The 22,120-nt window shown below is 34.4% G+C and overlaps 1 protein-coding gene across 11 annotated transcripts in view; it reads left to right on the top strand.

Annotated features, from left to right (window-relative positions):
* PPFIA2 (PTPRF interacting protein alpha 2) overlaps window positions 1–22,120 on the top strand; it is a 493,640-nt gene that overhangs the window by 412,717 nt on the left and 58,803 nt on the right. For all 11 annotated transcript variants that reach the window (XM_059402392.1, XM_059402391.1, XM_059402394.1 and 8 more), the window contains 4 exons: window positions 3,425–3,454; window positions 6,724–6,854; window positions 8,608–8,762; window positions 19,491–19,584. In XM_059402392.1, coding sequence (XP_059258375.1) covers window positions 3,425–3,454; window positions 6,724–6,854; window positions 8,608–8,762; window positions 19,491–19,584 — 410 coding nt within the window. The remainder of the gene's footprint in view (window positions 1–3,424; window positions 3,455–6,723; window positions 6,855–8,607; window positions 8,763–19,490; window positions 19,585–22,120) is intronic.

The following is a 22,120-nucleotide window of genomic DNA, read 5'->3' on the forward strand; positions in this document are numbered from 1 at the left end:
TAAATAGAAAAACAGTAGTCTAAATATCCCAGCAGCTATCTGAATGACTTAAACCATTAGTAAATTTTCATGGGATCTTGATCAAGTAAATTGGGACTGGGTATTTTATTTTTAAGGCAATAAATCACAAAAAAACACCCTCATTATTGTAATTGCTTCAATAGAACAACATAGAATGTTAACATTTTAGAATATAGGTAATATAATTTTAATAAGAAGAGCCATCGGAAAAAAATAGGGACAATTTCCCAATATTTTTTAGAATTTCATGTCAACATTTTTACCCTTTTTTACTCTTTCTTTATTTCATTTTTTTTTTTAATATTTGGGATTAATAGTTGGAAACCTAAATTAAGAGGTACACTGAACATAATTGAGAGGAAAATCAAAGTGCCCTTTGCTAAAAGTAATACAGAGAAGAGTATGGAAGGAATGACAGGAATGACTACTGAATGCTATGATGGTTAGTCACTTAGTTCTCATGATAATGTCTGCAAGACTGAGGGTATCACCTCAAGAGAGAGCAGAGGTAACTGGGGTTTGAGAGCACGAGTAAATTGCTTATGCTCACCACAGTAAGTGGAGCTGGATTTTTCTTCAGATATCCCGACACAAAAGCTTATGCTCTTCTGTCCCTACGTGTGTGTGTGTGTGTGTGTGTGTGATAACCTGGGAATATGTTTAAATGACAATAATGAAGATTTAAATATTCCAAAACATTTTTGGAGGTAAAATTCTGTTTTTGTAATGAATAGTAAAACTTGGCTGCTAAAACAATAAAATTCTAATTAAAGATGAGTTTGGAGATAGAAATTAATTTAAAACAAATAGGTGAAATAAGTTTTATACAGTATAAAACTAGCACAAATATAACAAATGGAGGAGAAATTAATGATGCTATGGAAGAATATGAGGTGTATACAGTGTTTCTAAATACAGTCAGAAGGCTGTGAAGCTACTATACATGGTGTCACAATGTCTATATCTGTGTGTGTATGTAAGTATATGAAATATCTGAAAAACATTTTAATTCATTTTCTAAATGATATCTTTACATAAATATGTTGCAGTGATATGTACTGTAGTTAATAAATTGTAAAAATTATTTCCATTGGAATTGATTTATATTAATGCACATATATGCACATATTTATTATAAAGAAGTCATATCTCTCTATATATAGAAATTGCTGTCACCTCTGAGGAGAAAGTACCTTACAAGTTTTTTATATTTTATTTTTACAAATTTGTTATGTATGTAAGTTAAATATCTTTTTCTTTAATGTTACAGTTAAGAATTGAAACAAAAAAACTATTGTTATGGTATGACAGCGTTTTTCACGTTCATACTCTTTATGATTATGGACTTCCATACGATAAAGGTCAACATAAAAGAAAAATGGCAAAATTAAAAAAAAAAAAAAAGGAAATTTTTACTTTCTTAAGCTACTGAGTCCTCTAGTCTGTGCTCATTTCCAGACTTGATATTAAAAGATATTTTTTAAGTAGGAGCACCTGGGTGGCTTAGGTAAGTGGCTGCCTTTGGCTCAGATCTTGAGCTCAGGTCTTGTCCTGGGATCTAGACCCTCGCCAGGCTCTCTCTTCAGCAGGGAGTCTGCTTCTCCCTCTGCTGTTCCCTATCACCACCTGCCCCCTGGCCCTGGCTCATGCTCGTGCTCTCACTCTCAAATAAATAATTAAATAAAATCTTAAAAAAGTAATTTTAAAATAGACATTATAAAAAATATCCAATCGGGGCAAAGGACAGCTAATCAGAACTGACCCCACCTCGACACAGCACAAACTTTTAGTCAATGTACTGAGATATACCCAGTATATGCAGCTACGCTGTGATCTGCTTATTTTCGAAATCTAGGAACCATCAATCTGATTTTATTAACTAAACAGGATATTGTCTCTGGCTTAGTTTCTGTTTATATTTGCTACATATATTGATGACTGTTTATTATCAAAGCTATAGTAAGAGTGCTATGCCCACAGAGCATAATTTAATCAGTATTCAAGGCAAGGAAGCTTCCGTTATTTCTGTTCTGCTATTCTTTTTTATATTTTTGCAATATAGTGTTTTGCTCTTTTAAGTAGTTCCATAAACATTAGCATCATAATCTTTGATAGTGTTATTATTTTATACTAATAAAATGTGTATAAACACATTTAGACATAATGTTTGTGTCTATATGAAAAAGATGCCAGTTTTCATGCATTTTCTTGAGCAGTTAGTCATAAATAAATCAATGGTAAATGAACATTATTACACTATAATTACCATACTTAAAAATCTTTCAAGCTTTTCTTGAGGGTAAAAATGTAATTAAAATTTTCCGTATCTGACTCAGAAAAAAGAAATGAAACCTGGGAAGTCCTTATCTCCTAATAGCACTTTGTCATTAAATTCATCACCGTTACAGTGAAAGACAAGTAGATTTTCTTTTACCTGTAGAAAATATTGGGGGAGGAGAAATAATCTTGTTGGATATAATCCATGTTTGAATAGTCAGAGGAAAATGAAAAATTTTAGGGACAGAAAAACAGAGATGGAAAAGATTATTATATTCATTTGTATTGTATATGTTTATATGTTTTATAAACATTATTTGTCCTCATTATAAAATGTGCTTTTATTTACTTTTACCTCACCACAAGTCTATAAGCATAAAGAACATTCTACCAATATCTAGTTAGAATATTGAAAGAAAAATATATAAATGTAAATGTAACTAAAATGGAATAAAATTGTTTTACTCACACAAGAAAAATTAATGAAGATATTAAGGGAATATAGGTTCATTGGAAATTAGAAAGAATTCACTTTTCAAAAAGTTCTTTAAAAGCACATCAACAAGAAAACAGCAGTCATAGAAACATGTTACACTGAGGTCAGAGCTTTTGGCATTTGGGAATGAGAGATTTGTTGGGATGCCAGGAAGTTTGAGATACCTCAGGAATAGCATCCCAGCCCGAGGGAGGACCAAAGCTCTGCATAGATAGGGCAAAAAGGAATATTTATAAGCTCCATATATGTGCACTGATTCTTCACTTATCTATGATCTTCTTCATTCCCATTTATGTTTTCTTGGGAGGGTATAGTACCATATTTATTTCTGGCTAGATCACTCCATATGTACTTCCCATTCCCTAGGGTTCCATGTCTCAGATCTCATACACGTATGTTTGACCCCATCCTGTGGACATGCTGTCCACCCATTCCATCTACGAAGTTTCCTCTCTGAAGTCCCTCTCAGGAGAAGTCTTTCTGTAATGGTTTAAGACATTTATTTAGAAAACAATGGAATGAAAAAACAAGACAGTCAAGTTATAGAATACTATTTAAACATGTAACCTGATCAAATAGTACTCACTAATTAGTTCTGTTTTATGTTGCTTTTATTACTGCCAATCACAGCCAAGTGATCTAAGGAAACATCGGAGAAAGGTACTGTAAATATCTTTTATATGATTGCTAGCTGAATGTTGCTTTTCTATGAAAGCTTTAAAATTATATTCCCATTAGTTGAACCATTTTATAAACATAAAAAGAAATACTGAGTTTAAGTGTGATCCAATTGTGTAAATATGATTATAAGAGCAAATGCCTCAAAATAAAATTGTTTATGCTGTATAGGGTAATGATTAGATTATGTGGTCTAAATACACTAGAATTAGATTGTTTATTGTCAGTGCTAGAACAATGTGCTTAGTTTTAATTGTAGATTTTACTATTATTCAGACCAACAGATCAGGAGACCACAGCCAATGAAAAGATAGTTTGTTACTCCTACTTCCCAAGAGGAGGGGGGCATGCCATGGAATGCAAAGGCAAAGGGAAGTACCCGAGTAGGTTTTCCTGAAGCAGAAAGAGCTAGGAGAAAGGATGAGTAGGAGCTTTACTGTGGTTTCTGTTGGAATGGCAAGACAAGGTAAGCAGGCTTAGGATTGGGTAGTTTTAATCGTGTCAGTGGGCTCTAGGTATTGGGCCATCTCTAGTTACGGATTCCCATCCTGGGATGATTAAGGCAGAGGAATATTGCCTCCTGAAGTGTAAGAACCAGATAGAGAGTATGATTTGGCATACAGGGCTAGATTGATTGATGTGCACATGAAAGGCGTACTCCAGGGGCGTAGTTTGCTATCTCTAGGAATTAGCTAGCCCTGGGAGGAACATTCTGCCCTGGGTCAGCATGATACCAGATGCCAGAGCATCAAGAATACAAAACTTACAAAAAATAATCATTAATCTGTTGCCTTCCTATTTGGTGTGACATAAAGAGAATAAATATTGGAAATGAGAAACAAAATTGACTCCAGTTCTGATTCTCAAAATGACATCTTGTTAGATAATTGAGAACAACAGAGCTTGGACACATGGGATATTAGATGGGAAAGATTTCAAAGATTCAACCTATTATCCAGTGTATAAATTTATTTTTCAGCATCATCAAGATGTGATAGACTATGTCCAAACACTTCAGAAACCAACAATTTTTTTCTTTTGTCTTTTTTAATTTAAAGAAATTTATATTATATTTGTGTGGCTTAGATTGATGGAATTTTTTTTTCTTGAGTTATTATCTATATTCATATAGTATCTTCTCCTTGATACTGTCAGTTGGTTCTCAACTGTCAGATTTATCATGCATAAAGTTCTTTGTCTTTGACTTCCTCTACCACTTAAAAGGGTCACACTGGAAATACAGAAAGAAATCGGAGTAGACGATGGTTGTAAAAGAAGTTCAGTGGATATAAGAAAAAAAAAAGTCACAAAGGAAGGTCCTGTACAGAGATGCAGGCTCAGGGAATTCAAGGGGTGAATAAATGGTTGGTGAGAAAGGTAGGTGGTCTTGGTCATCAAAAGACCACAAACTAAAAATTGTTATATATAAGGATAAGGAGTTATAGGTGTGATTCTGTTTGTACTTCAAAAGAACCTGCTAAGATAATTATTATCATATCCATTTTATTGATGAGGAAATTGAATCTTAGAGAAGGTAAGTAATTAGCCTGTGTCACTCAACAAATAAGAGAAACCAGAATTCAAATCCGTCTCTGATTCTAAATCATTTCTCCTCTATTTTATTTATATAGTGTAAGCTCTAAGCATTATTCAGGCAAATAGTTTGTGTATGGTGTTTTTAAAAGCTGGTATTTGGAAAGTTGGCATAGTTTGACTGGCAATGTGGACAGAGTAAGTCATTTTAGGAGGTGTTTCAGAGGGAAATTCTGGAAGCAGAAAGGTTAGGCTTAGCAGAAATAATCACAGAAAACAGTTTTACAGCTAGACCATGGGACTGTGAAGACATAAACACATATTAGGAAGAGTTTAGAAATGTACTTTCTGAATTTAGATGAGAAGTGAGTTTAGAAAGAGTTTTCCAGAGTATTAACATCATCCTGAAAGTAGTTCTTGGAAAAGATTCTTCTGGTGGCAGTGTACTTGTTGAAATGAAGAGAGGAAATCCTATAAAGATACCTACATAAACTGTTAAAAGTAGTCTAAGCTTGGGGGCACCTGGTGGCTCAGTGGGTTAAAGCTTCTGCCTTCAGCTCAGGTCATGATCTCAGGGTCATAGGATCAAGCCCCACATCAGTCTCTCGGCTCAGCAGGGAGCCTGCTTCCTCCTCTTTCTCTCTGCCTGCCTCTCTGCCTACTTGTGATCTCTGTCAAATGAAAAAATAAAATCTTTAAAAAAAAAAAAAAAGTAGTCTAAGCTTAGATGACAAAAGCCCAGTCAAATAATTTCATTAAGTTTCTCCAATGCATGAGGTCTTTATTGTGTATCATACATAAATACATTTATGCATAATAGCTTAACATAGAAACAAAGTAAGACATTATGTTGACATAAGATAATAAACAGCTTTAACATTTTTGCTGTAGCCATATTGTTAACATTTTGTCATCATAACTTCCAGAACTGTATCTTCTAACTATGCTTTCCATCATCTTTCTATGTGTATATATTTTATGAATTTCAATGCACAGCAATGCCATGAAAAATATGCAGGATTATTGTAAAATAATCCTTTACAATCAACTCAGTTGTTGAGAAGTCTTACTGTAATGCACTTTTACGTGTCTATCTCTGACAACATTTGGCTTGGTATCCTGAATTGTTCTGGATTCTGAACTAAATTATTTAAAGAAATCCCTTCCACCCCATCTTATGGTTTTTATATGCCTTTGTCCATATTCTCATGAGAAGTAGTAAAATGAAATAATAATACAATTTATCTAGTAAAGTTGTATTTTTACCACCTTCTCTTCTCACTTCAAAAATCTATGAAAAGATATGTTATGATAACTGACGATGCATGCTTTTTTTTTTTTTTTAGTGAATTAGCTCAAATATGTGTTCAGTAACTTTTTATAAAGCATTTACATTCCTGATATATTGAAATGGATTCCAGGATAGCTTTTTTATAGTCCCTGGGTATTGATCTATGATGTTTATTTACTCTGAAATATAATGTTGTGGAATGTGTCCATTTGTTTTTGAACTGGAACATCTTCACCTTTAAACAGTTATGACACTCACACTCTTCAATAATGTGAATTTATATGTGTAAGACCTATATGCCCCAAGTTTTTTTTGTTTTGTTTTTGTATTAGAATCAATTAGCCTTGCTTAATGATTTTTTCCATTTCCATCAATTTCAGTTGAAATCTAGAAAGAGTTCATCTCAATGTATTGTTTCCGCTTCTAGATTGCAGTGGTGGAAGAAGATGGTCGGGAGGATAAGGCAACAATTAAATGTGAAACTTCTCCTCCCCCTACCCCTAGAGCCATCAGGATGACTCACACCCTTCCTTCCTCCTACCACAATGATGCCCGAAGGTATGATTCTCCCAGCACCCAGAACTTGGCATGCTCTCCTTCTGAAAACATTCCTCTTTATTTCAGTGTTGTCAAATTGACTGCTTAAACATTTATGTGAGAAATTTGATTTGAGATTTAACTCTTCATTGGGTATTGCTCTGCTCCCTGTCTCCAACATCACTTGTGGAAAAAAAAAAGAAATTGCATTCTGAGATCAAATTTTTAGTTTTAAAATTAACTGTATATTTGTGGTCTTATTACCAGCCAATGTGAATGAGACAGACTCTTCTATTTTTAGTATATATTTCCTATTAAAATAAAGTCAAGCTAATGGAAGGACTTACTAAGAGGAATAACAAAAAAAATTAAGGGATTCTAGGAAAGGGTTATAAATTTGGCTTAGGTGTAAGAGTAATTACGGTCTGAAGTCATAACTGCACTTAATTTACTTTTAGCAGACAAGTGTGTACACCGCCCTCCAGGAGCTGGTGCTGCGGGCTAGAACAGCTACTCAGGCAGAAAGTTCTTAGGAAAAAAAGTATCCATGCCAAAGTATTAGAAGAGAGGATAAGGGAAAAATACCCATTTTTCGTAGTAACTCATCCTATGGTCCTTTCTGTCTGCCTACAAAATTGCAAGCAGGTCTCCATAGTAATTAATGGCATAAATAAATCTAAGTATGCAATTCACATCTTAAATATATGGCCTTTTACAGTCTTATAAATTTCAGCATCTCTAGACACATAATTGATATAACTGAACATAGTGACTTAGTATTAAAACCTACATAAGAATCTGTCTTCTAAATCATATGTGTTTTACAAGAAATATATTTGGGGTGAAAACAGAGCTTTCTGTGCTCACAGGCATCTTTTTTCCTTCTGTTTTATTTATTTTTAATTTCTAAGGTGGAAAAAAAAATAGTTACTCCAGTTTCAAAATATATGCTTTCACCCTCCAAGAAAAGTGTGAAATTACATTTTAACATGTGAAAGCTATTGGTTCGGAGTTTAGAGAATGTGAACTCATTAATTAGGATGAGTAAGTAAGGTAATTCATCATGGCGTTGTCACATTAACAGTGGTTAGAATAGATAGCAATATATGTTGAACCTCTCCTATTAATACAGCATCAGTGACAGTGCCCAGGAATGGAACCTGGAGCAACTGCTTAGAATTCATTTCAGTTTATCATGTACCTAAAAGAATACCTGAGAACTGTAAGGAAAAACATAAAGTGATCACTAGAGCATATGATTGATTATTTGCTTCTAAATCCTACCTCGATGATTTAAAATGAAAAGAATTAGATTCTAAAACTGGGAGAGGGAAAGATGGCTAGACAAAAACTCAGGAAAGTTGTGGCTGGACTAGCCCTTTAAATTTCACTGTTAGTTAAATTTAAAAGTCTTATCATGGGTCATTATGTTTATGACTAAAAAATAATAAACTCTGAGAAGAAACTAGGGAAAGGGTCACATGCTCAAGAATGGAAGATCATTTAACATGCAATGAATAAGTCAACCGGTATTCATTGGTTCATTCAAGATTATATCAAAAATAAGAGGGAAACCATTTAGAACAAAAATAATCTTTTCTGGAAAAAAATTGGGTAGCCATAAGGCTGAAAAACCCCCCAAACTTCAGTATGCTTAAGAGCAAATGTGGGAGGAAAGGGAGAAAGTAAGCGTTCTTCTGTTTGTCCCTTTCTAAAGGAGCAAGTCTTGTGTACCTTGTGGGACGAGCAGGTTGCTCTCTTTTGTGTTTTGCAGTAGTTTGTCTGCCTCCCTTGAGCCAGAAAGCCTTGGGCTTGGCAGTGCCAATAGCAGCCAAGACTCTCTTCACAAAGCCCCCAAGAAGAAGGGAATCAAGTCTTCAATAGGACGTCTGTTTGGTAAAAAAGAAAAAGCCCGACTTGGGCAGCTCCGTAAGTGTGCATGTGTTTGACTCTTCACGGCCACTCATTGCGGTCACTTCTGAGGGTCTATCTGCTTTTCATTTCATTTCCCATCTTTGCATTTCTTTCTTTTTTAATCAGCTTTATTTCCCCCCCTGACAAACTTTCTTTTTTAAGCGGCTCTGTAAATTCAATTTAGCTGAATAATGTTGGGCAAAACTTACATGGGAAGAATATTGTAAAACGTATGGTCCTTTTGATTTTTCTACGAATAACAGTAGCTAGAGTTTATTTGATGCTGACTCTCTGATAAACTCCAAGCCCCTATGAGACAAGTGTTATTATTGTTATTCTTCTTTATTGATGAGTAAACAGTGTCTTCGTAACTTGCAAAACAGAAATTTATCCTAGTGTCAGTGTTTCAAAGCGGTTTAAAACCATTGAACATTCTGCCACTTAAAGGACAGATATCTATACACGTTTTTCTGCTGAAACAATTGAAATCCCTATAAGAAATCCAAAATAAACTTTTCAGTCAAAATAAAGAATTACGATATGCAGGGCAAAAAATTACAGGATTTCTTTGTTTAAAGCTAATACAGCATCCACAAACTAACTCTGCACTGTGTAGGTGGGGTGACAGAGAAAGGGATAGGATAGTAGAGCTTGTGCTACTTACTTATTGTCAGTTACTAATTGAAGAAAAATATAGGTCAGTACATTTAAAATGACCCTAAGTAAATGTATAAACCTATGTGCATAGATAGGTGATGAATGGATGGATGGATGGATGGATGGATAGATGGACATATTTATAATTGCCTGAAACAAAAAGAATATGAAAAATTTATTTCCTAAAATAATGACATATACACTTGCTTTGTATGTGTGTATATGTGTGTCTCTTTCTACATATTTATTTTTTCATCATATTGGCTATTTGTGATTGCATCTTCTTTTTTCCATCGTTTCCTATTTTCCTTAGAACTATAGTTAAATTATTGGAAAATATTTAGCTCCTACCTCTAACACTAAATACTGAACAGAATGGCACAGATTTCTTAGCACTTTCTTTAGTTTCCCAAATAAAGGAATGATTACTTAGAAGTAATGCTCCAGCTGCCAGGCTTACTTTCCTGTCCTGGCACCAAAAGAATTTCTGAGAGTAATATTTATGTTTGAAAATTTACAAATGTCGTGTATTCAAAAATGCTCTTCCCAACTTCCATAATGTAAAACCCACACAAAGCATCAGAAACCATAGGAAACTGGTGTCTGATTAAATGTGATTAAATGTTACTCAGCAGGTTAATTAAATCCTCTTTGGATTTCTGTTTCTCAGAAGAGGAACTTCTTAAGCCATAAAAAATTATTGCATAAGGAAAGAAGATAGAAGATTATTCTTTTTAAAATATAAAATATACATGCTGAGACATTGTTTTCATTTTTTATTTGACAACTCTTTATAATCTTACCAAATTATTTGTCATTTCCAATATATTACAGTGTAATTCACAATAACATTGATAGGTATTTTAAGATATTTATTTTGCTAACCTAGTAATCATTTTATTTATTCCTGTTTCAACATATATATCATTTTAGGGTCTATAATTTACCTTTCCCTTTTAACATATATTTAATTGCCTTTCTCTCATAGATTTTTTTGCCTATTTTTATTTTGTATTTAACTTTGATGAGGAGTAACTGAATCGGAAATTTTGCCAGTATTCTTTCAAAATCAAGGTATACAGGATATAATTTAACATCTGGTAGGATATAGATTCTTCTAGAAACCCAACCCTTCTTACCCATTTAAGTGACTGTGTGCCTCTATGTCAGACCAGATGAAAAGGGAATCAGTGATCATTTTCATCAACTCCATCCAAGTTGGAAATTAACGATAGTTTTGGGGGATCATAGCATCACCCCAGGAAGAATTCTGAACTCTGAGCAATTTTGTTTTACGCTGAAGAACAACAGAGATACAGTATAAATAAAGCCAGAGTCAGCAGCAGGTTAAGGACTGCAGTGCTGATGAGGACAACGGTACAGATATGTGTACCTCTGGAACTATATGGAAGCTGCACTGATAGTGAATCAAAGCTCCTGGAGAGACCAAGACTAAGAAGTCTTTATTGGAAATAAGACCGGAGTAAATGACAAGAAAATGCAGACACAATTAGGTTTTAAAAAAACATATATTTACCAAAAGAAGATGGTACATGGTACCACTGGTACTTCAGTTGAAGGATATGAACTCAGGTCTACTTTCGTCTTGGAAGGTGTATCCAGATTATAAGGGGAAGACTGTGAAAACTTTTCAAACCCAGGGACTACCACCTGGTAGTGCTGACTTATGCATCAGAAGAAACTAAGAAAGCACCCCTCCCTGGTGGTTATGATTTTAATAATATCTTGATATGGCAAATTCAAACACAGACTCTGGCAATGTTCTTTCTTCTACCAATGCGAATAGAAATAGAAAAAGAAAGATGGTATGGAAAGTAATATGGTAGAGGGATGATGGTGTCAAAGAACCAAATTTGAAGTTTTGGACCACGTCCTAAGATTTTGAACTCTTAGTTAAAGATTTAGATCAAAAGCTCAAAGAAAGAAAAGTAATCTCAGGGTAGCTATACTAGAGGCCTCTAAATGAAATATGGTATGGACAGAGAAAACTATCTAAACAAAACTATGAACACGTTCACTTGGTTCCATCAAGAATGATGAGGAACAAAGGAGAAATTATTAGGAATTCAAAAAGGAGAATATTGGTAAAGGGAGTGTTGTTTGCAGTGTATAACAATCTGAAAAGCTAGGGTTATAAGACAAACTTCAGATATGATGAATCAGTCAGTGCGACTGCATTAATAACCCCTAACCCTGGTAAATCAAACTGAATATGCAAGTAGTCATTTTTTTCAAATGTGTTGCTAGCGAGACAGTATAAACATGGAGACCCCAAAGTGCAAAGGAAAGAATACATCAAAAAGTATTTGAATAAAGTTAACAGAAACTAAACAAAATTGTTCTATTCTAGAAGTCTATTTATTCTTTTATTTGAGAGAGAGAGAGAGAGAAACAAGAAGGGAGAGGTAGAGAGAGAGTCTTAAGCAGGCTCCACAATGGGTGTGGTGGGGCTCAATCTCGCAACCCTGAGATCATGACCTGAGCCAAAATCAGGAGTTGTATGCTTAACCAGCTGAGCCACCCACTTGCCCCTATTCAGAAATCCTTAAAGCATGTTTTCCTTGGATACCACGATTATTCACTCAAATCACAGAAGTAGCGTAGAAAAAAGCTTGCTAATAATGAAAGATTTCAAGTTTTCAGGTACCTTTTAGAAAATTCATTCTTCTCTTTGTCAGATGGCTTAACAGTGCTATTTATAGTATTAAAGCCTGTAATGTAGGGGCAGGACTTGCAAATGAAAATGTCTGCTCAGTGTATCAGATGATAGGCAGGGTTTAAAATAACAGGAAGTAATACAGGTGAAAATGAGTGAACGAGCATTTATTCTTCCATTTAAGGCATTCATATTTAATTTTTTTAAAGATTTATTTATTTATTTATTTGACAGAGATCACAAGTAGGCAGAGAGGCAGGCAGACAGAGAGAGGGGAGGAAAACAGGCTTCCCACTGAGCAGAGAGCCCCAGGTGGGGCTTGATCCCAGGACCCTGGGATCATGACCTGAGCCGAAGGCAGAGGCTTTAACCCACTGAGCCACCCAGGCACCCCCCACTTTTTTTCATATTTAATTTTTAAGTACTATGCTGGAAAGGTAAAACATATATGAGCCAAGTCTACCTGAAGGTACCATTTGAATTTGGGGAGGGTATCCTATTCCTTCTAGCAGATGTGGGATCTGTTTTAGTTTTTTCTTTCTCCTTTTATTTTTACTTACTTTCTTCCCATATTACAAGTCTCAAGATGAAAAGATACAAAAACAGTTTTGATAATCTTGTTGAGGGGCATAGAGGCCACAAGACCAATAAGAACTTCTGCTGACTTCCTACAACAGATAGTCATCTGTCAAGATTTAGCAGCCCAATGACCACAGCCTCTTTTTTTCCTGATTTATGCATCTAGATGATGCATTGCTGATATTTCCATTAGTACTTAAACATGTTATGTCTAATCTATATTTAAAGTAATCACTTGATCCTGCCATCTTCCTTAGATGTTGACTTATCTTTCTCCTACCTCTAATATCCAAGCTTAAATGAGTTGTCCACAATTACTATTTTCACATTCTCATCTGTCAGTCACTTTATAACCTACCACAGCCTGACTTCCACACAAACTACTACTAAGATTCTAGAAACAATTTTAGTCTCAACCAACATAGATTAGTTAAGACAATGAAGGATGACTGTTATCCCAGCAATTTAAGAGGATAGCAACACACTCATGATTGTATTTATTATGATGTGGACTTAAGGAAGAAGCAGTATATCTGAAACAAGGAGACCTCTTCCTTTTAAAACACAATTTGAAAGATTTTGGTACCAAAGTTGTATGTATAATGAATGATAGATATAAGCGAACATGTAAGAACAATGTCAAAAAGGCCACTACCCCCAAATAAACTGATGATTGGAAAAACTGTCCAGACTAGAAGGGGACTTCCCATTATTATTTTTGTTTAGTAATTTTTAAATTTACAGAAAATGAATAAAAGTAGGGTTCGCCATATGTGAACAGTGTATACAAATAGTGTATACAAATAGTGCAACTATTCAAAAATTCGTTTTTGCTTTTGCTTGCTTAAGGAGAAAGATTTGACCCAGAAAAGAAGCATTAACAAGAGGGAATTGAAACCCAATAGGGTTGAGATTTTGAGGGTAAAAAAGAAAAAGAACACAGATATAATCCAAAGTCATTTCTGTCTTCTTACTTTGGAGTGAATAAGCCCATGTGGAGCCACTCTTAGTGTAGAGTGCCAACCATGGACTTCAGTAAAATGGTGAAAGCATAACTGTTGGCATCAAGGAACTTCCAGCTTATTAAAATAGAGTACATAAACACAAAAGTTCTTTTATTTTAAATAAAATCTTCAGTACGTTCCTGACTCAGGAAAATTTTACCTGCTACATTGTCTATCCTGCCCAGTCTGCTAGGGACGGGGATTTTGAACCCCATAATCTAAGATTATACATTGGTTATTGGAATCCTGACTGGCTTGCCTTTTAATTCTATCCAAAGGCACTAACCTATTTTGAAGGAAAGCAAATTAACTGTGTTAAAAATAACCATGTCAGATGACACGAGTTTGTTTTTCTGACAAAGTTACTCAGTTACAGAACAGAAAAGGCAGTGGGTGAGCTGTGACTCATGGCATCCCTGTGGACAAGATGTCAAAATGGGGTCTCGGTGATGGAAAAATTCAGTGGGGTTTATAACTGGTTGAATAATCCTCCTATTATAGTGCTAACGAGTGGAGTGATGCCACCTTGGATCAAGATCTCTGGTGGCATAACTAGGACTCCTCTGTTTGGTCAATACATCCCCAGTCACTTGACATGAGTATTTCAATAACACAGGTATCTGATTATGGATTACTGATATGGACAGAAAACACAAATGAAAAAAAAAAATAGAGTTGTTCCTAAAAACTATTCTCAAAAATATCTTTCCATATGATCTTAATACATTCTTTGGTTTACTACCTGGGAAACACCCAACTCTCTCAGGTCTTCATAGAACCCCAATTATAATGACTATATAGAAAAAAAGAACAGAACACACATGACCATCCTAGCTGATGTTAACACTGAATGATAAGGATAAAGAAAAGAGGCCATTGACAGACATTGTAAGAGAGATGAAAAGAAATCAAATGAAGATATTTTCAAAAATGGAGAATTGATCCAATAGAACCAAATGTGACAAAGCTGTGGGAAAGAAAACAAACAAAAAGAAAAATATATTAAATTGGAACAGGCAATGTCCCCAATTTTGGGTATATAAAGTACATATATAACTGAGTAAAAATAAATACCAGATAAATAGATAGATAGATGGATAGATAGATAGAGGCTTCTTTTGAGAATTTCCTGAAGTGAAAAGCAATACATTTTCAAGAGATTTTTTGCCTCCTAAATTGCAGTTCTCTTTCCTTTATGGTCATCTGCCAGATTGTATTATAGTTGCCTGAACTCACTGACATACTATAATTAGCATAATGTAGAAAATACCTTCATAATGACAAAAAGAGCATCAATATTGCGCCAGAATTATTCAGCAAGCACCTTTCTACACATGAAATTTGGGCGGATTGTGCTGGCCTTTACCCCAAAATTTAGATTTTCCTAGATGCTCTGGAGCCAACAGATACAATAGAAATTCCACAAAGTACCAATTACAAATGACTCATGCTCTGCATGGTGAAAGGGCCTTTCTTTGAAGAAAGCACTATTTAGCTTTCATCGTGAGTGTATTTATTACACTTTATGAGCCAGGCCCTATGTCTAGGTGCATTTTTCAGAGAGCTAATAGGCTAACAGATAGAGAGCAATTAAGTAACCGTTTATAAACTCAAAGTGTATGTAAATCCAAGTGAATGCTATGAGTTAATACTAAAGAGAGGTCAGATGAAAGAAGAGATGAAGCCACCAGCGGGCAGTCTTCTCTCTGGAATTAGAGCTCCCTTTTTTAAATACAAGGACAGAGATGTCTGTTGGACAAATGGAGAGGTCCAGGCCTTGCAATGCAGGTTTTGGCTAGAAATTCCTATAGACTTGTACTTCAAGGGCCAACCTGAAATAAATTAAGTTGAAAGGAATCTAAGGACCAACCAACATAGAGATATTTGCCCTCATAGTTCAGATGAACAGATAGCTGCAACCAGTACCATTCATAGATCTAAGTCTATGAACGAGGGTCCTTTACTGAATTCCTTAGCCAGGGTCATACAAAGCCTCCACTTTGCAATGCCCTTCTTGGAATTTTCTGTTATCTCTCTCTAACTGGGAGAGTCTGGGGCTGGCCGTGCTATCTGGACAGGACACTCTTAGCCAAGAAGCCAAGATTTGGACCTGTGAGTCTAATCCCTGGAAGCACTGAAAAAAAGATTTTTTTTTTAACCTTTCAGACCCTGGGAGAAACCAGGGAGGTAGTGCCATCTGGGCATGGTGCCTGATCCAAGCAGACAATATGGATGTGAGTCCCTGTCTCTCCCCTTCAGAATGTACCTTGACTCTCTTTCCCATGTTAGGGTTCAGCCAGATATCCCAGGGAGCCCAGAGACTTATACCCATGAGGTGGTTCCAGGCCAGTGGCCCAATTCTGGTTGCAGGAGGGTGATCTGACAAGTGAGTCACTCACTCCTGCAGTCTAGAACACTATTGTATGATGTTGGACCACTAGGGTGTTGTCCTGCTGATTTGGGGTAACTAAAAGTTTATATATAAAACAAGCTGGAAAAAAATACTTGAGTGGGACCCTCACATCCTAGGAGTGGTCCTGTGTCCAACAATTCCAGCTCCTCAAAGACCTCACCAAAGTAAGTATGCTTAATGATACCTTAGAGAACTTAACTGAAGGCAGGGATTTAGACTTGGGTATTTGCATGCACAGCTACTAGGTGACCACTGACAAAGTGATAAGCAATTTATCATCTGAGGAATCCAATGAATCATGAAACTCAAGCCTTCAATGCCTGAGCACCTCGTGCCATGAGAAGGTAGAGAGTTAATATGCTCTCTTCACATTCCTAGTGAGCCTCCCAGAGAGTGAGTAACCCCTAGCTTCCACAGACTAGAGTTTCATATCAGGATCACTCTTGACATTTTAAGGACAAGCTAAAGGATTTTCTACTCATTAAAGAATTCAGAATCCTAGTTCCCTAACTGATATGTGCAGGTTTCCCTTTGCAGTTACTGCGACATTGGAAAATGTGCCTTCCTCCCCCCATCAACATACACAAGTACTGATTTCCTTCTGGAGATCAGTACTGTCTCCAGTTTAGAACAGAACCATTTAGAGAGAGCTGTCCAACAGAAATATAATTCAAGCCACAGATGTGAGTCACATGTATAATTTTTAAAATTTTCTATGAGTTAAGAAAAGGAAAAAGAGGCCAGTGAGATAAATTTCAATAATTATTTAAGTAAATATATCAGAATATTTCAACATGTAATCAACAAAATTATTAGATAGCTTATATTCTCTCTCTTTTTTTTTTGCATTACATTTTCAAAAGCCTATGTATATTTTATACTTCCAGCAATTAATTTGGACCAGCCACATTTCAAGTGCTTCATAGCTCTGTATGACTAGTGAATAAAATTTTGGTATAGATAAATGGGCAGATATTCCTAAAGTCCATACAGCCATATGAACCCACTACCTCCTAGACAAGGATAAGACAGACTATCACCAGAGCCAGATGATCATCCATAGAGTTCATCAGCTGGTTTGGCTGAGATTATCTTTTTCAATAGCTGGAACCTGAACTTGGCTGGACCAGTTCTATGAAAAAAGGTTTTTATCCAGAAATATTTTAATTGGGTTAAAAAATGCACCTGATTATACATTTTCTCCTGCTTAAGGATACTGTCCTACATGTGATCCTTAAAAATAATTTTACCTACTATGGCCATAAACATTATTTTGAAACAGGAGATATCTGTAATTCTCTATTACATGCTGTATTCAAAGGATATTAGATTTTGATGTATTCATAGTATTTCTAAGCTCCTCATGCTTTTTATTTTTATGGTTTTATTTACGAGAAACAAATTCTATTATCTTTTTTTCTGGGTCTAGATTTGACTCACGATATTTTTCCAGAGCTGTCATTTTTCCCTCCCAGAGCTATCATATGTTTGAAAATGTCATTTTTGCTAATTAAAGTGTTGGGTTCTTGAAAAAAATAATTTAGAAGTTCTTCTTTGCTCAGAAAAAATAGAAGGCCTGATTCGTACAACCACTTGGTGGTAGAAATGTCTTGTCTAACCTAATGGGTCTACTTCATCAATCTCTATGTTCCCATCTGGACTGATCAAGAATTTTGTAATTTTTAAGTGAATCATTCATTTCCATTTCCATTTCAAGAGAACAATTTTATTGTTACTTGCAGACTGTGTATAACAATTTATGGATATATAGTAAGGCAAGTACACTGATGAGAGAAATGAAATGAAAATACCCACTCACTGTGCATAAGTGGAAAGTCTCACATTTAAAAATGACCCCCAAGAGTCCTTCAGTTAGCTAGTGGATGATTCTCCTAATGGTACCAACAATGACATTCTTTCATAATAAAAGTTATTTAGGTATTAATTGCACATGCGCCTAACTGAATAAAATAAACTTTGGTACCCAGATTCAAAATTATTGACTAGATCTAGACAACAGTCAGTGTGCTTTCAATTAAAGAGGACTTTGTTATAATTTTACAGTTCAGTAACAGTTACTAGGCTATGAGATTAACATTTATACCAATGCTCCAGAATTTATAGCATCAAGTATTATAGATTGTTTGCTAAAATAAATTATGAAAAATAGTGACAACAAAGTTTGTCACTAGTGCTTTAATAAGATATTTCATTTCACTAGAAAAACCATAACCTGGTCAAACCCTGCAAATGTGAAGCTGGGAAATTACAGTGACAGAATGGTAAAAATTAACCTTAATAATTGTATTTATTGATATATTGGTGATATTTGTGTGTCTGTGTAGTCTTTGTAAGGGTTAGTATTAGCTTGAGTCTTTCTACCTAATCTTGAGCTTAACTGGAATTTTTAATCCCTTACACTTAAAAAATATGTATACCTTAACCCACTTAAAAATAGTGAACATTTTTTCATTTACCTTGGCTTCATGTTTTTTGCATATAGTAAATAATAAGAGAAAATAGAGCTCGGGATTAATTTCTTATTTTTCAATTTTAACTAGAATTTATGAATTAATTATGTTTATGGGTCCTGAATGAAATAAGTGCATTGTAAAATGTGTAATTCTGTGTTTCGTGCCCAGCATACTTTTTTTTCTTCCCTCTTTTCCTTGCAATGTAATGTATATTGCATATTTTCCAGCACTAATAAAAATGACAGCACACTAAATAATCTATGGCATGCTGGGTAAAAGCAGTTCTTACTAAGATCTTCTAAAGACATGATTTTTTTCCAGGTATAATTATAAAATTTACAAAACAAAAGAAAACCTGCCAGAACATAAGAAGTTCTGGAAGTAAGGCTTATACGGAAGGATTTAGGAGTCAGCCAGGTGAGGAAAAGAGGATTCCAAAAGCAGGATAGGAAAAATCTTTAGAAGTCAGCAAATGCCTCTTCATTTCCTTGACTTGGAATTAAAGACATGCTCCTGATTGGGTTCCTTGGGCTATCATTTATCCCATTATACATAAAATGTGTCATATTTTTCAAATGTTGAAAAAAACCTCACTCATTACACCCATATTTGCTCTTGTTTTTCATAAGAGGAAAAATGGACCTGGAAACCGGCAGACTGTATTTGTCAATGCGTTTATTATGTATCATGTTGCTACTGGGCACAGTTGAATAGGAGGCTAATAGGGTACCTTTTCCTTCCGTTCTCTCAGTGTATGTTCATTTATGCACCCATGCCATTTTACACATGTTGGGTTGGAAATATAAAGACGATCTAAGAAAAAAAAAAAAAGAAGAATATGTAATACTGAAATGTTGACCAACTCATCACTTTTAAAAATTTATTTTCAGAACTGACACAATGTATTCAACCCTAATATGAATAGTTACTTCTTCACAGGAGGCTTTATGGAGACAGAGGCTGCCGCTCAGGAGTCCCTGGGGCTAGGCAAACTTGGAACTCAAGCTGAGAAGGATAGAAGACTGAAGAAAAAGTAGGTTTGGAGATTTTCTTCTTTTTTTTTTTTCTAGCTTTTACTGACTCTGTTATTTGTGGGGAATTAAAAAGAGGGTAATTGGAAACCATAGACCAAAGCCACGATTGTCCTAGTGTACCCTAAAACTTCTCAGTGCTGGAATTTCCTAGTTCTGCTGAGCTACAGTTTGAAATAGGTATACAGATCTTTGGCCTATAATAGAAATAAATGGTTTATTCTGAGAGACCAATGCATTTATTGCAAAACCCTTATATATTTAAAGTATTTAAATGTAGCCTCATAAGTAATATAATAATCTATTGATGTTAAATTCAGTAATGAATTGGTACAATAAAATGAGAACCTATACCATCCAACTTTGTGTTTCCTCTTACAATTCAAGTACCTCCTCTTAAATTGGAGTATTTAAAGGGAGAATATTTCTCCTTCTGATTGAACATAAACTTATTTTAGACCAAGAGCAGATTTTTTTGCATCTGTCAGGAAACTGATAGTGTATCTTTTCATTCACATGTAATATGGAACATTTAAATGACTTGCAAAATTGGCAAATTTTGAGTCCCAGCAGCTGTTAGAAAGCTAGTGGGTCTATAAATAACATATTTTTAAAATACAAAGTAGCATTTTCAGTGATGAAATAGTACCTATAAAACATGATGTCTCTATCCCTGAATCTATTGGTTACTCCTTTTCCTCTCCTCTTTCTCGAGTATTTATTCATATGTGTTTGTAGTTTTCATGTTTACCTTCTTTCCTATGAAATAATATTCATTGCTCTAGTTACCATTATTTTAACAGATATGCTCATATGGTTATAGTATTTGGGATAATCAATTGAATTCATATTTTACCTTTTTATTTGCTTTACAGATTACAGATGTTTGCTAATAATGAGGAAATTGCAAGTTGTAGAAGAACTCACTAGCCTAATTGTTTCATTAGTTTTCTACTTAATAAAACTATATATGTATATACGTGTATCCAAATTTAATAGAAACACTGTGCAGAAATAAAGAAGTGACCTTGAGAGCATTATTTCTTGAATACAATCAAATGCTCATTGTATTCAGTAGCAGTAAATACAACTCAGTAGCAGTTGTATTCGGTAGTAGTTTGACAAATATGGCAAACATTTCTTCTTTCATTATTGATCACTCAAAAATATAATTAAGTATTATCACAACCTGTTCAAACTCTCTTAATTTTAATTATTATCAAGGAATGCTTTATTCAATTTTATGGCTTTTTAATGAGAAAAACTAGATTCTTTAGAATTTGTTTCAAGTTTAAAGAACTTCCAATTTTATTTATTTAAAATTACTTTAAGTCTAAAGGAATAAGAGTAATTAAAATCCAGACTGGCAAATGAACTTGGTCTGTTTCACTTAAAAGGTAATTTTGCTTTTTCCATAATGAAATATTTATATATAATGGCAACTTGACCAGTTTTCACATTGCATAGAAGGGTGATATTGAGGCAAATAATACATTTCATTGGTTGTTTTTGAACCAAATTAATGTTTTTTTAAACGGTTATGAAGTTAAACATTTCTCATTATGTGGTAATTTTAAGACTAATGTATTTAAATTTTATCTATTATTAGTTTTAAACACTGTTGGATTGACTTAATGTTAATTTTGTGGAATTATTTCTCAAATCCCAACTACCCTCTTAGTCAGAAACCGATTTTAGTTCTAGATTTGTCTTTAAGATTTTACTATGCTTGACTTTTGAGTTTTATTTTGCAAAATATTTTGGCCAAATATAACTTTAAAATGTGTTAAAGAAAATACTTGTCTTTAATATTAAGAAGAATATTAAGAACATTCTATGTTATAATAAAGGATAACATTTCTCAGTACAGTTATTTCCTATAGGATAATGGTATATGGGTTAAAATGAATCCAACAAGACAAAACAGAGTTGATTAATGGAAGAACAGAAGTATTTATGTTATTATTGAGTATTCCATGACAAGAATCTCAGGAGTATAAATGTGTAACCAGTATTTATGAGATGTGTATAAGTGCTAACCCTTATCAGGACTTGAATGACCCTGCATCTTGGTTTCTAGATTACTAAAGAGTGAAGTGTCTTCATGTAATGAGTTTTATAAGACAGACAAGCTCAATTGTTTCATGTTTATTGGTCTTTCAAGATGGAGAAAAAATTCAGGTACATTTTACTGAAGAAAAAAAAAAAACTAAAGCAAAAATGGAACAATTTCTTCCAAAATAGGGAACACTATAGGTTTATGTGCATAGTTGCAATGACTGTAGCTTCCTAACAATTGTTTCTTTATGGTCTATCCACTGACGAAGCCAAATGATGATTCCAGGACAAAGTACTTAGCTTAGACCTATGTTCACTGTCCCAAAGTTTATATCAGAGCTTCATCAGTCTCAGTAGCAAAAAGCAGAGCTGAAGAAAAATATTTCTTTCAACTTTGCTAGCATATCAGGTATCTACAATTGATAATCTGCGAATTTAAACTTAATTGAGAGAAATCTTATCTCAAGAAGTTAGTTATGA

Source organism: Mustela nigripes, chromosome 6 (genome assembly GCF_022355385.1).
Source record: "Mustela nigripes isolate SB6536 chromosome 6, MUSNIG.SB6536, whole genome shotgun sequence".
In the NCBI taxonomy this organism is placed as follows: domain Eukaryota; kingdom Metazoa; phylum Chordata; class Mammalia; order Carnivora; family Mustelidae; genus Mustela; species Mustela nigripes.